The sequence below is a fragment of the Nematostella vectensis genome, chromosome 14, assembly GCF_932526225.1.
Source record: "Nematostella vectensis chromosome 14, jaNemVect1.1, whole genome shotgun sequence".
Lineage (NCBI taxonomy): Eukaryota > Metazoa > Cnidaria > Anthozoa > Actiniaria > Edwardsiidae > Nematostella > Nematostella vectensis.
The window spans coordinates 8,576,761-8,589,979 of record NC_064047.1 but is presented as its reverse complement, the minus strand read 5'-3'; the positions used below and the strand labels follow the sequence as shown (position 1 = coordinate 8,589,979).

General features: G+C 44.8%; 1 protein-coding gene across 1 annotated transcript; it reads right to left on the bottom strand.

Annotated features, from left to right (window-relative positions):
• Positions 1–449: 449 nt before the first annotated feature.
• On the bottom strand, positions 450–12,221 carry LOC5510456 (PC3-like endoprotease variant B). The gene is made up of 15 exons (XM_001630864.3): positions 11,840–12,221; positions 11,107–11,220; positions 10,054–10,143; positions 9,109–9,255; positions 8,291–8,364; positions 7,755–7,840; positions 7,112–7,284; positions 6,315–6,536; positions 5,493–5,593; positions 4,977–5,105; positions 4,479–4,571; positions 3,586–3,720; positions 2,822–3,071; positions 2,377–2,542; positions 450–1,781 (listed from the first exon to the last, which is right to left on the bottom strand). Exons 1-15 carry the CDS (start codon positions 12,119–12,121, stop codon positions 1,261–1,263), a joined length of 2,583 nt encoding a protein of 860 aa, XP_001630914.3. The 5' UTR covers positions 12,122–12,221; the 3' UTR covers positions 450–1,260.
• Between the last annotated feature and the right edge of the window lie 998 nt (positions 12,222–13,219).

The window sequence follows — 13,219 nt, the reverse complement described above, 5'->3', positions numbered from 1 at the left end:
TGGGGTGCATTCATTTCAGATGAAACACACCGCCCAGCCCTAACCAACTGCCTCCCCCCCCCACCCACCCATTCAAGCGTGCGCAAACGTCATATCGCTTTACCCTTCTCCTTGTACTTTAAATGCCTGGTCCAGAAATAATTAGACAGAGTGAACATTAAGTCAAAATTTGTGCCACATTATCGTTCCACTGGATTTCGGACATTTTCTGATTACTTTCCGTAGGGTTCTACAAATAAAGAGCTCTCAAAAACAACCAGTCCATTCGTGTGAGAGACGACAAAATAGATACTCCTTTACACAGATGATAGCCACCACTACCACCCCCTCTGCTCCTTGAACCCTCCCTTCCCCTACCACCATCCCCCCTTCCAGTCAGACCACCTCCCCCCAACCCCCCTTCAAACCTTACCCTCCCTTACCTCTCTCATAAAACAAGCTACTATGACTCGTTTATAAGAAGATAATTTATTAAATCAAACTCATCGATGATTATAATAGAAAATCACATCAAAAACGCTTTTATTTACAAAATATTGTATTTTATTTGCGTATCTCTTTCCTTTTTTAGAGAAACTTATGCAACCCAACCGCAAGGAACGACTAAAGCATAGCAAAACTGACAAATAATGGCGTAGAGAGAAAAAAACGCGCCGAATGCAATGCTAGAATTCCGCTATCCTCTTATTAATGACATATAAGCCCTTTGAGCAATGATTTCTGCCTGTCTTCAGGGATATAGTTTCTTGTGTATTTTTCCTCTATCATCAAGCATAATTCCTGTTTATATTGTTGTTTGGGTCACTTGACAGCGGTAACATCAATAATACATAATTCAAATCCATTTGAGTGCTGCATTTGCAGACATCAGACGCCGGTCTTTTAACACAAGAAGTAGTGTTGATAAAAACTCGATGTGCAGCCCCACCCCCTCCTTCCTGAGTCAAATAATAGGGGAGGGGTTGGTAGTATTGTGTAGGGGGAGTGGGTGGGGAAGCTCATTTTTCATGAGTTTCTCGGAGGCCAGCCCCAATAGCTCTATCTTTCTAACGCTCTATATTTACGATGTTATAATGCATCGTAAACCACTCCTTGCAATTTACAACCCCGGAGGCCAGCCCCCTTGTCTTTTGCGCCTATGCCCCTATGCTCCTTAGACGCAGGGGAACCTCCCCTTTAAAGTACATGACACTCTCCTCTCACTATAATTCCACCACACAGCGGAACCTTCCCTTTAAAGTACATGACACTCTCCTCTCACTATAATTCCACCACTGTCTCAGTCCCGGAATTATTGGACTCAATATCGTCATCACTGTCATCGTCCGAGTTTCCAGGCCCCGTCCCGTAGAATGTCAACCTCCACTCTAAGAGTACTCCGGAGCTGATTCTCCCGCTCTCGGGGTTTAGTCCCGGCACGAACTCCTCCTGGAATCCGTTATTAACCTGTACTCGCTGAGATCCCGTCTCTTCCGATGTCACCTGGACCCTCTGTCGGCCAATTTTCGGAGCCGCTCTGCTTTTCGGAGTATCATCGTATGCAAATCGGTCATACCCGTAAACTTGATCGCTAGTATCACCGTTGTCCGAATTGTTATCGACTATTGTGTCTTTAGTTGTTGCGTCAACATTCGGGCCTTCACTCTCAATTGTGCCGATCCCTCCCCCGAAGGGGTTAAATGCGACATAAGGGTTGGGACCCTCAGGGTACCCCCCTTCGCTCATCATTTGGTTCATGATATTCGGATCGTACTCGGGACTGTACATGTTTCCAGGGTAACCTTCAACAAGAAATAAGGGAATATTACATACTTTATCAGATGCAAATGTACCTAATGCGTGCACCTAAGAGTGCAAGCAAAAGACTCAAGATTGCCAGCAATAGACCCAATGTTGCAAGCAAGTGATCCAAGGTTATAAGCAAGATACCCCTTGTTGCAAGCAAGATACTCCGTGTTGCAAGCAAGAGACCCGATGTTGCAAGCAAGAGACCCGATGTTGCAAGCAAGAGACCCAAGGTTGCGAACAAGAGACCCCGTGTTGCAAGCAAGAGACCCTATGTTGCAAGCAAGATAACCCGTGTTGCAAGCAAGATACCCCGTGTTGCAAGCAAGAGACCCGATGTTGCAAGAAAGAGACCCCGTGCTGCAAGCAAGATTCCCCGTGTTGCAAGCGAGATTCCCCGTGTTGCAAGCAAGAGACCCGATGTTGCAAGCAAGAGACCCAAAGTTGCGAACAAGAGACCCCGTGTTGCAAGCAAGAGACCCGATGTTGCAAGCAAGAGACCTAAGGTTGCGAACAAGAGGCCCAAGTGTACAGGCAAGAACCGAAAGGTTGCAGGTGCGAATCCTAGTCATCACTTCTTTCTTTACTCACCCATATAGCTTCCTGGATCGTTGTCCGACCAGGCCTGTCCGTTGTCCGGTACCCGGTTTTTCTTGACCCCTTCTGGGTACGGTACATCCAGGTCGCTTTGTTTCTTGCCATTTTTTCCTTGTTTTTGTGCCTCTAGCTCCTGGGTTTTCTTTTCGTCATCAATAACCTACACAGTACAATATTGCATTACACCAGTCACGCAATCTCAAATGTCATGATTGAAACGCAATCAAGAGGCACGTTTGTCACGCCATTTCGTCGAATATGTCACTCAAAACAATGTTATAATCGTCACCAAATATAAGACTTATCACGCAAGCCTGTAGTTTTTTTCGTTTTATGTCACATTCAGCCTACTTTCCTTCAGCCTACTTTTGTAGTAATTGAACGTCAATTCCGATCTCCCTCCTCCCCTTAAATCATTGTAACGTCACTTCCTGTCTACCTCCTCCTCCAGGTCCTCCACATCCGCTTCCTGTTTGCTGGTGTCGTGCTGCACGTAGCCGTTAGGATCCACGCCCTTGCTGAGGGCGGAAAGATTGTCAGTCACGTTCATCACCCACTCCCCCTTGGGATTCTCGCCCCAGTTATGCACGGTCATGAAGGTCCAGTCGTGAAGACCGTTTTTCGAGTCGTCATAGCGACGGGTGGACAGCATCTCGTTCCTAGTCCCGCTCGGTGAGAATAGGTCGATACTGAAAGGTATGAACAAACGATGGTGGTAAGTCATATTCCGGCATTATGAGATAAACTGAGTTTAGCAAGATGCTATTAAAGGATGGCGACAAGAAGTTACTATGTCCAACCCAAATTCTAAACTTAGGTTTACAAAAAAGCTTAATTAAGTTTGATAAAAGATATATGTAAAGTAGATGCTTAATCTACTATATGAATATACACATAGCCGTCGTCGGTGTCAAGCGTCTCACTTCTCTTCTTCCCGTTTCACTTTAATCCCTTTCCTTATGTGACTATGGCTAACCCTAATTCTAAAACTAGGTTTACAAAAAGCTTGATTAAATTTGACATAAGATCTATTTCTTTGCTCAAATCTACTATACGCATAGTCACCAAGCATTCGATGCTGTGTAAAGCGTCTCTCCCTTCTCTCCCCTCCCCTCCCCTCCCCTCCCCTCCCCTCCTTTCTCCCCCTTAAGCTCAACAAATCTGCGACGGCTTGGATGCTAGAACACGAGGTGTGCTGCTTACCTGACATCCCCGCGCCTGCGATGCTGGAAGCTGACAGTCAGCGTAACGTGCTCTAGCTTGGTCAACATCTTGTCAGTGCCGCTGCACGCGATCGTATCTATGGTGATGGATAGCGTGCCGCCAGTAGGGATCTCCCTAGGGGGGGCATGAAGGTTATCTATTGGCACAGGGCACAAGGGCCAGCACCTCGCATGGGATTCTGGGCCCGTTTGTGCTGAACCCTTTGAGTTTATACTCAATAAAGTTGTTTAAAAAAACCAGGAGCGTTGACAGGAGCGTGTCCAGAGATGGGCATATCAATCAATGGCTGTCGTTATTCTTAATGGCCTGACAGGGCGAGCGCCCGGGAAGCCTGGAAAGCCTTAGCGACCGTTTTCTGAAGAATCCGTGTTAGTGTGGACTGTTAAGCCAGGCGAAAACAATCGAAAAAGATATTGTGGACGGGACCGATTTTTCAAAATGGCGGCCTAAACAACCGTAATAAATACGGATTCCTGCAAACTTACGTGGAAATTCACTCGACGTTATCGAAGCGACTCCCAAATATGGTATGTAAAGCCTAATAAGGCATTGACCGAGTGAGCTAGCAAAACGAAAGTTTTCAAAGCAAGATTGATTGAAATGTGAGTGGGCCGCACCCCGCCCTGCTCACGTGCCGAGAATAAGCAATTTATTTTAGCGCAACACGGTTGAGAAACTGAATCGTAACTGACACGCTGATAACGTCACAGTGACATCATCATATGACGTCATCATCATCTAATTCTGTCATTCTACGTTCTGCTGGGTGCTGCTGGACGTAACATGGTATACACATTGATAAACGGCTGATGACGTCACTTGTAGTCTCACATATGACGTCATCGCCACCTCTGACGTTTTATTCTACTTACTGCTGGGTGCTGCTAGAGGGACCATGACATATTCGCTGAGGCGCGACACTCTTCCATGTCTTCGCTCGCTTTACCATCGCGTCAGCGTCCAATCTGTCAATCACATGGGTAATCCAGTCAAATGCTTACCAAGCTGACAGGTTTTGGATTACGTAACTACTCCTTTCAGCAGCTGCTTTAAAGGCTTGCCAGTTTCAAAATGATTTTTTAAATTAAAGTAGCAAACCAAAATAAGCGGGAATTACGAAAAATAAGTACACAGCAGTAAAGTGATAGATTGAAGATGCATCATGTCTCAGTAGAATTTATACCAAAATCGAGGTATAGCCGCCCCTTAAAGCTAAACAATTAAAGTTTAAGAGCTATTCTTTTTTTAAAGTATAGGAATGTAATAAAGGAATGGTTACCGTACCACAACTTATTTTTTACCCATTTCCTGCTCCCCTTTACATCGTTCTCAGAAATCTGAACACTAAGAAAAACATTGTCAATGCGTACCTTCCAAAGCCGAACTTATGGTTAAAATGGTAACCGGCGCCATTCTTCATCCAGCCCTCGTCCACAGGACTTGTGACCTGCGCAGTCTCGACCACGAGATGCTGTACGTCACGCCAGGACAAGTTAGGGCTGAAAAGAGATGGTCACGCGTCACTCGATGACAAGCAAGGGCTGACACGAGAGAATAACGATACCACAGCTTTGGTGACGCTTTGCGTGAAGTGGGACTCTCGTTTAAGCACACAAGAGAGTTACACTTGGGTATTATGCGTCACGTAATGTCACAGTATGAAAAGCAAGAGCTTAACCGAGAGAGTCACGCAACGAGTCACGTCTCACGTCATGCAATGAAACACATCTCCACAAGTTAAGGCTGAAACAAGGAAACTACTGTACGCGTAACGCAATGAGTCATGTATCGTTAAGATTCAATGAGTTGATTTTGTGTCACGCAATGAGTCACGCCGCGATAAATTAGGGCTCAAGCGAGAGAGTCACGCGTCACGCAAGCCTTACTTGGCCTCCAGGACTAGCGCGATCATGCCGGCGGCAAGAGGTGCGGCAGATGACGTGCCCTTGAATTCCTCCGTGCACTTGTGATGTAGATCTGTCGTTACCTGTAGTCACGCAAAAAAAGAGTATCACGCATCCTCAGGGGCTTGAAAGTGTATCCGGTATAAATGTTGCGCGCAACATATTTGATGTGTTCTTCCATAGAAATGACGTCCGAAAGAACAGTGGAACTGCTAAAGTAGTATATCTTTAAAATTACTGCTCGCAGAGGCAGGGGAACTCGGTGATGTTAGGGTAAACTACTCCATCTTGCTTTTTGAACCTCGCAAGAGGCCAGTTCGAGCGCAGCAAGAACAAAACATGATGGCGCCCGTGATTCAACGCAAGCTTTACGAAATACAAGAAAGCGAGAAGGCCGCTAAAAGAATAAAAGAATCATTGAAGTATGTTTAATCTTTCTGCGTTGGACGCCGTAAAAAGAAAACCTTTAAAAGTTTGCGACCGAGGCCGCGTGTGATGGTATAGAAACACATGCTTTAAAAAAACATATTCAGTGCCTTCAAGCAATGGTAGTTGTCTGTTGGCAGTTCTAGAGGGCCGAAAGGGCTTATGGGTACAGGATCATTTTTATTAATACAGGTGAGGGATAAACTTCAGTGATGCCAGAGCAATGTATCATTACCTTACATTGGATCGAAGTATAATAAAGACCACGGACCTTTTGTTTGTAAATCTACATTTTGCCAAGCGACATTTGCCCTAAAAACTTTTCTTTGTATATTCTTAGTTTTCACAAGATAATAATCATTTTTATGGAGATTTTACCATCTTGTTTTCCTCTCTTTCTCTGTGTGAACCTCCATTGAATGTGACACCAAGCGTTGACGAGCACAACTCTGTGTAGTAGGCCGATAGCCCGTGATCACCGATACAGCCAATAGAGATGGTATAGATACTTGTAGTATAGCCATCACAATTACAGTCATCATCCGTCAGTCCGCCATTGCCAGTTGCCCATACATAGATGTTACCTCTACCACCACGACCCTGGAAAGTACCACATGCTAGTCAGTAGACCTTACAACGGGGAAAGAACTGCAGCGATATAAATGGCACGGACCTGGTCCAAGTCGTCATTCCCGCTAAACAACGTCAAGTGCAAAGCTCCGTAAATATAGAAATAGAAAAGCCGTAGATTGTCTCCGATAATTTTTTATTTGAAAATGTTTTTTACACAAAGGGCAATAACGGCGAACTTATTGAAATTTGTTTGACGCAGATGTTTGTACGTTTAGCTATCCACCGAACACGGTACTCAATCGGCCAAAGCTTGCGCGCGCATTACAATAGAAAGCTACCTCAACTACCAGAATGCAGCGCTCGCTTTTTTAACCTTGCACCAAACAAAGCGCTGCATGACGGTAGTTGCGGTAGGTTTCCATGTCGAGTGCGCGCGCAAGCTTATAGCTGGAATGGCTTATTGGCTTCCAAAACACTTCCACATGCATGAACGAATTCAAAGCTTTTTCTAATTAAACATTCGTATTGAAATTTTTCCATTCAGCCACTCAAAACGTTGCACTCATTTCCCCGCCATATGCAAAAGCGCGTTTAGCTCTAACCTTAAGCGCCCCCTGCATAAGTGCTTCTTGAGCGAGCTTGCCCGGTTTCCCAAAAGTCTTCCCGTCATCCTTCGGGCCCCAACAGTTGCTATAGATATCTATGTAGGCCGACTGGAAGCTGAGGGAGCTGCCTTCTAACACATCCGTGGCCTGGCCGTCGAGCATGCGCACTCCTACAACATTTGCACTGGTGAGCGTAAGTTAGAGGGTGGGGTTTGGGGTTTTGAGATGAGAGGAAAGATAAAGGGGCTGAATTGTAGCCTGTCCGGAGCCTGACCAAGAACAAAAACTCTTGCCGCGAGTCTCAAATTGACAGGAATCAGCATTTTCCGCCATGTTCTGGAGATCAGGGAGCGGGAAAACTTTAGCTTTTCTAAATATGGGCATCAATGTCCATATAAGGCAATGCATACGAAGGACACTATCCATGGGGAATATGTTTGATATGTGATATGGCAACGATCGTGTGTAGCTTGACTTGATAGCTCTTTTTACTAACTTACAATATTAGGAATACAAATTTTGCATATTTTTGTGGACGATTGGACGATCGGGGGGGGGGGGGGAGCAAGTGATTTAGAGACAGGGGTTGTTAATCAAGAGTGGAGTGTAGGAGTGGAGTTTTGTGACACTCTTTCCTTACCGCCTATATTAGCATTATAAGCTACGCCTACTCCACACACGTCATTATTTGCCGCTGCGACCTCGCCTGCGCATCTTGTTCCATGACTGAAATGACAAAACCACGTGATATAACGAGAAAGTATGTTTCCCCCCCTAGATGTCTCAGCAGCCGCTCTATTGTCATATCAAACAAAAAAAAGAATTTTTTATGCCTTTGCAGTATTGCCACGCGATGTTTATTGTCGTATTTGGCTACATACCAGACTGATCTATTGTATGCTCTATGTCTATTGAGAACCGAAAGTGGACCTTTGGCCGTTGTGTGTGCGTGTGTGTGTGTGTGTGTGTGTGGGGGGGGGGGGGGGGTGGGGGGTGCCTGTCACCAAGTCATACATCCGCTGGCTGAGATGCACGTCAGGTAATACCCCATGGTCAGTACTTCATGTATGGTCAGGGTTGTCGTTAGGGAGATACCAGTTCATTTGCTAGTTTATGAGGTCTTTGAAAATAATATGAAAGGTAAGCTCATCTAGAATAATCTTGGGGTGCACCTACCAGTTATCAGGGTCTGAATCACGTGGTCTTGGATCAGGGTCCATATCATTAAAGTCGTAGCTTGCTTTCTGGTCCTAGAGACAACATTATCATGTGTGAGTGTAAATCATAATCAAATCTATCCTCTATCTTTGGTTGTGTTCAACGGGATAAGGGCCTGCCATACCGAAGATCTTTTTTTTTGTCTAAGGTGATGTTTTTAATCTTCCCTTCCCACCGTAGACTTGTCTGCTTTTAAAAGACAGAAAATGATGTTTTAAGATCTACTCTTCGCATATTGTCTAGGACCCTCCCTCTTAGCCTCAACAAGTCTCCAAGTCTCCACCGACAAATATACTCCCTATGACTAGTGCACTTCGCACTTTACACTTTAACGATAAGTAAAGTGTACTTGTCCCTTGCTTTTACTCTACTTACTAAAGGTAGGTTTCCTTATGATCACACGCGATCGAAGAAAATCACGGCCATCAATTTGACCGTACTATCGCAACCGATCGCATTCCAAATTTAGAGTGATTTCCATATGACCGCAATCGTTCGCAGACGCTCGCAGCTAATTTGACCATACGATCGCATTCTGACTGATCTTAAAGTGGTTGAGCACACAATCGCCGGGTGATGTTTCCATATAATCGTACACGATCGCAGGGTGAGATTTCATGAAATCGTGCACGGTCTTTAGGTGAGTTTCCATAAAATCGTACACGATCGCATGGTGAGATTTCATATAATCGTACACGATCGCCTGCGATTGCCTGCGATCGTGTGCAACCGACTGCGACCATATAGAAACCAACTTTAACGTGAAGTGTACTTACGAAGTTGTCCCTCAGGTCAGGATGGGTGTGGTCAACCCCGTCGTCAAGGATACTGACCACCACCCCCCTTCCCGTGATGTTCCTGTTCCACGCGGGCACTACATCGATATCAACTCCGGCGGGGCCCGTCGACTGGCCATCGTTAAACTAGGGAGGGGAGGGTAAAATGAGCACTAAAGGTAATGTGTGCATACACGACACATAGACTTTGTAGTCTCTAAATTTAAAAAGGCCCAGTCAGCCACACCTTTGCTTGTGTTTTTATTCCGTATTGGAAGATAAATATTGAACCGAAATCTTAAAATAACTCTCTCAAAAAGTTTTATACCTTGTTTAAAGAATTCAATAAGAAATATATACCAACATAAATTCCCCCAAAACAGCTGATGGAAATTAGTCTTATTTTGCTATGACGAAATGGCGGCAACCAGAATTTAATAAATATAGGATATAGATCTCATGGCGCAGCTGGATTTCGCTAAAGAGTGCACAGACAAAGTTTTTAAATGTGGTAAATTTTATATGTATCGATTCTTCAATAAGCTTAGGGTAGTGCGCCTTTCTCACCCTTCCATTTGCTCCTTGCTACACTCTAGGGCCATTATTGCTGGAAGGCTTAAAATTTAGTGCACTATTCTTCGTTCTCTCTTCTAAGAGCGTTAAGAGGCACCTTAGCTAACTGCGCGACATTTTGTTCAGGGTCGGGACGAGCTTTTCGCTAAAGGGGGTTTGGCTCAGTGACAGAGGGGGGAGGGGGTATTTTTGTTATATGTTTATATATATTGGGGGGGAGGGTTAAACCCCCTAAACTGTTGTTTGGAAACCCTTAGCACTGATGGCATTCAATTACTGAAATTGCGAATGTTTCGCAAAGCTTTATTAACGTCAGCTTATACACACGGTATGCTTAACGTGTATAGACCTAATGCTTGTGTGAGATCTTACCAGATACCACTGATCATGGAACTTTGGGTCATGTGGGACTATGTATTTTCTAGTTCTTGCTAAGACGTGTTGTCGCTGAGCCCACAATACCTGTGAGGAGCGTTGAAACAGTGGTAAAACAGGAAACAACAAATAATCGTACACGATTTCTTTCCGATTCCATTCTCCTCCCCATCAGCTAAACCTCACCTCTCATCCCCAATCCCCACACCACCCTAGTGATTTCTGACCTCGTCCCTGGCCCTGCCCCCGTGTATCTCGTATTGTCCCGTCCACATCCCTAAATAGGGCTTAAGTCCCCTCCGACGGCGCACACGTTGTATTTCTTCCTGCGCAAAAAAAATGTGGTAGCGCGCCGTGCGTGTGCGCCGTTCTCGACTCTCTGCCGTCATGGATCTTAAGTCCCCTCGTGTCTCGTCTCAACACCTAATTCAACACATCGAACCCTTTCCTCAGCCCCCTTAATGTATCTCTCGCATTGCCCCCCCCCCCCCCGCACCCTTTATCTCTCACCTCGGCCCCCGTCCCCACCCCCGTTCCCTATCAACCAACAATGGTCCCTACCCACCCTGGTCTCTCACCTTGGCCCCCGTCTCCACCCCCTCTTACCTATCAACTCACCCCAGTCCCCACCCACCCTGGTCTTTGACCTCGTCCCCCGTCCCCACCCCCCTTACCTATCAACTCACTCCGGTTCCCACCCTTCCCTGGTCTCTGACCTCGTCCCCCTTCCCCACCCCCCTACCTATAAACTCACCCCAGTCCCCACCCACCCTGGTCTCTCAATTCGTCCCCCTCCCCACCCCACTTACCTATCAACTCACCCCCGTCCCCACCTACCCTGGTCTCTCACTTCGTCCCCCGTCCCCACCCCCTTACCTATCAACTCACCCAGTCCCCACCCCCCTGGTCTCTCACCTCGTCCCCCTTTCCCGACCACTTACCTATCGACTAACCCCCGTCCCCACCCACCCTGGTCCCTCACCTTGGCCCCCAACCCACCCCACTTACCTATCAACTCATCCCCGGTCCCCACCCCCCCTGGTCTCTCACCTCGTCCTCCTGCATAAGAAGCCTAGTTTTCTCGTGCACGTGCAATTCCCGTCGTGCTCTGTTTCCTGGCTTATGCACGTGCTTGAAGTGATAGTACCCCTTTAATGAGCCAACCTGTCATATAACATCCACAGTGACCGTCATTGGTTATAATAATAAAGAAAAAACCTATTAAATACTATTTAAAAAGGAACTATTTGCAGTTCACATGCGGGCCAAGATCATTTTCTTTGGTGTGTCAGGACATAGCTCATAAGGTGCCGAAAAGTACTTTTATTTTATTAGTTTTATGTTATAAAAAACATTTCCCTACAAAAATGAAGATTCGCTCCCCACTACAATTGAGAGAAAATCGAGATATATACATTTCGCACAATTTTAAGATGTTGAAGCACTTTATGACATGCTACAACAAAATTATTTTGAATGTTTTCCCCCAAAAAGCTAAACACCGTGTTGTCGTTGACATTAAGATATCAGTCCCTCATTATTTAAGGAAATAAAGGAAATTAATTATAGTTTTTGTAATTATTTGTCACTGTTATGGGCTACGCTAACAAATCAATTAAATGAATACCATTAATGCTTTAGATCCGATGAAAAGACATCACAAAAGCTATTATTGTTGAGAACCAGAAATGTTTTGACCTAAAGCACCACTTTCTGTTATATAATGCTGACACTAACAAACCTGTCGTTTATCCACCAGTCGCCTTTGCGTTGATACACTCACCTGGCCCAAGTTTGTAAACCCGTGCTTTGCAGCGATTCTATCAGCAGCTTCAACCTCCGCAGAGTCCAACTGGACAGCCCAGGAATTAGTGAACATCAATTTCCCATCCTCGCTTTTTAGCGCGTCCTCAAATTTATGTAATTGCTTCCATTCCTCTCGAGTTAATTTTCTTCGTGTTTTTCCTCGTTTGTGGAATTTCCTAGATGGTTTGCAATCTAAAACACTAAAATGAATTACAAAAATCGCTAGTACTATAAGATAGCCCCATTTGGGGGTCATCATTTTGTATTTTTGCTAGAAATTCTATGTTCTTGGTGACATTGTTTAGTGTTTGTGTTGGAGAGTATTTAGTAAGTCTGATCTGTCCGCTGGGCCTCTTGTGTGATTGGCAGCAGGTTGCGAACATTGTCCACTGTCTTTTTTGCCACGGTTCAATAACCACACAAAATACCATCAGGCACAGAAAATTGTCGCATTTCTCAAATAACAGAAAAATCAGTACCAGTGAACTTCACTTCAGAACAATTCACAAATTTCAAAACTACCAAATGGGTTACAATATCGTGCGTTTTGCTTTTATGTATTTCTATGTAAAGACTCTTGACGCCCAGGTCAAGTTGATAGCTTGTAGAGCAAGCGATCCTTGTGAACTAAAAGCCTAGCGAATGGATAAATCGCCCCAGACTCGACCATAGGAACGCAACGCTTAAGGCGTATCGTGAAAAAAGATTCTCATTCTCGTTTTTCCTTAAATATCTCTAGACTCACGTACTAGGAACTGGGTATTCTGCAGTTTAACATGGCATGTCCTTTATATCAGTCTTCTCACAATATGTAGCAGCAATAAAGGCTTTGAAGAAAAACTGCGTGAGAATTAAAAGGAGGGAAAGGGGACATGAAAATCGCAAGACCGCAAAAATAATCGCAAAAAAAACCCCGCAACCATACATTAATGACCGATAATGGATAATCTTACGATTTATACTTATTTGTTTTTCGAATAAGAGAGAAAGTCCCGCTGAGCTGACCTGACTGTTGTGTAAGCAAGAAATAGAGATGGGTTGCGCGAGCGTGCGGACTGTAAAATAGCCGCAAAAGCAAACACCAAAGGCAAAACACAATAGAACTCAAAAGGATGAATTTAACTTCAACAATTTTGCTTTTTTCATAAGTAGACAGACCTAGAACTTGGTCCGCCTGTGGTCGAAAGGCAATCATTTTCTACTGCCGTTGACAATTGGATAAGGGCATCTGAAGTATGCGAATTATATCCATACTTTGGATTCATTCTTGTGCTGTATGAGCGAGAAAACAAAAGCGCGCGCAGAACATGAAAAATAAAGAGTTTTTACGCAAAATCCAATATATGTCAGCCAAATG

Excerpts from the sequence above, each read along its gene's own strand:
- LOC5510456 (XM_001630864.3), bottom strand. The coding sequence starts at position 12,121 with ATGATGACCCCCAAATGGGGCTATCTTATAGTACTAGCGATTTTTGTA. Across the intron at positions 10,144-11,106 it reads TTCTTATGCAGGAGGACGAG|GTATTGTGGGCTCAGCGACA; the intron begins GTGAGAGACCAG and ends CGCTCCTCACAG. Across the intron at positions 1,782-2,376 it reads CGATCCAGGAAGCTATATGG|GTTACCCTGGAAACATGTAC; the intron begins GTGAGTAAAGAA and ends TTCTTGTTGAAG.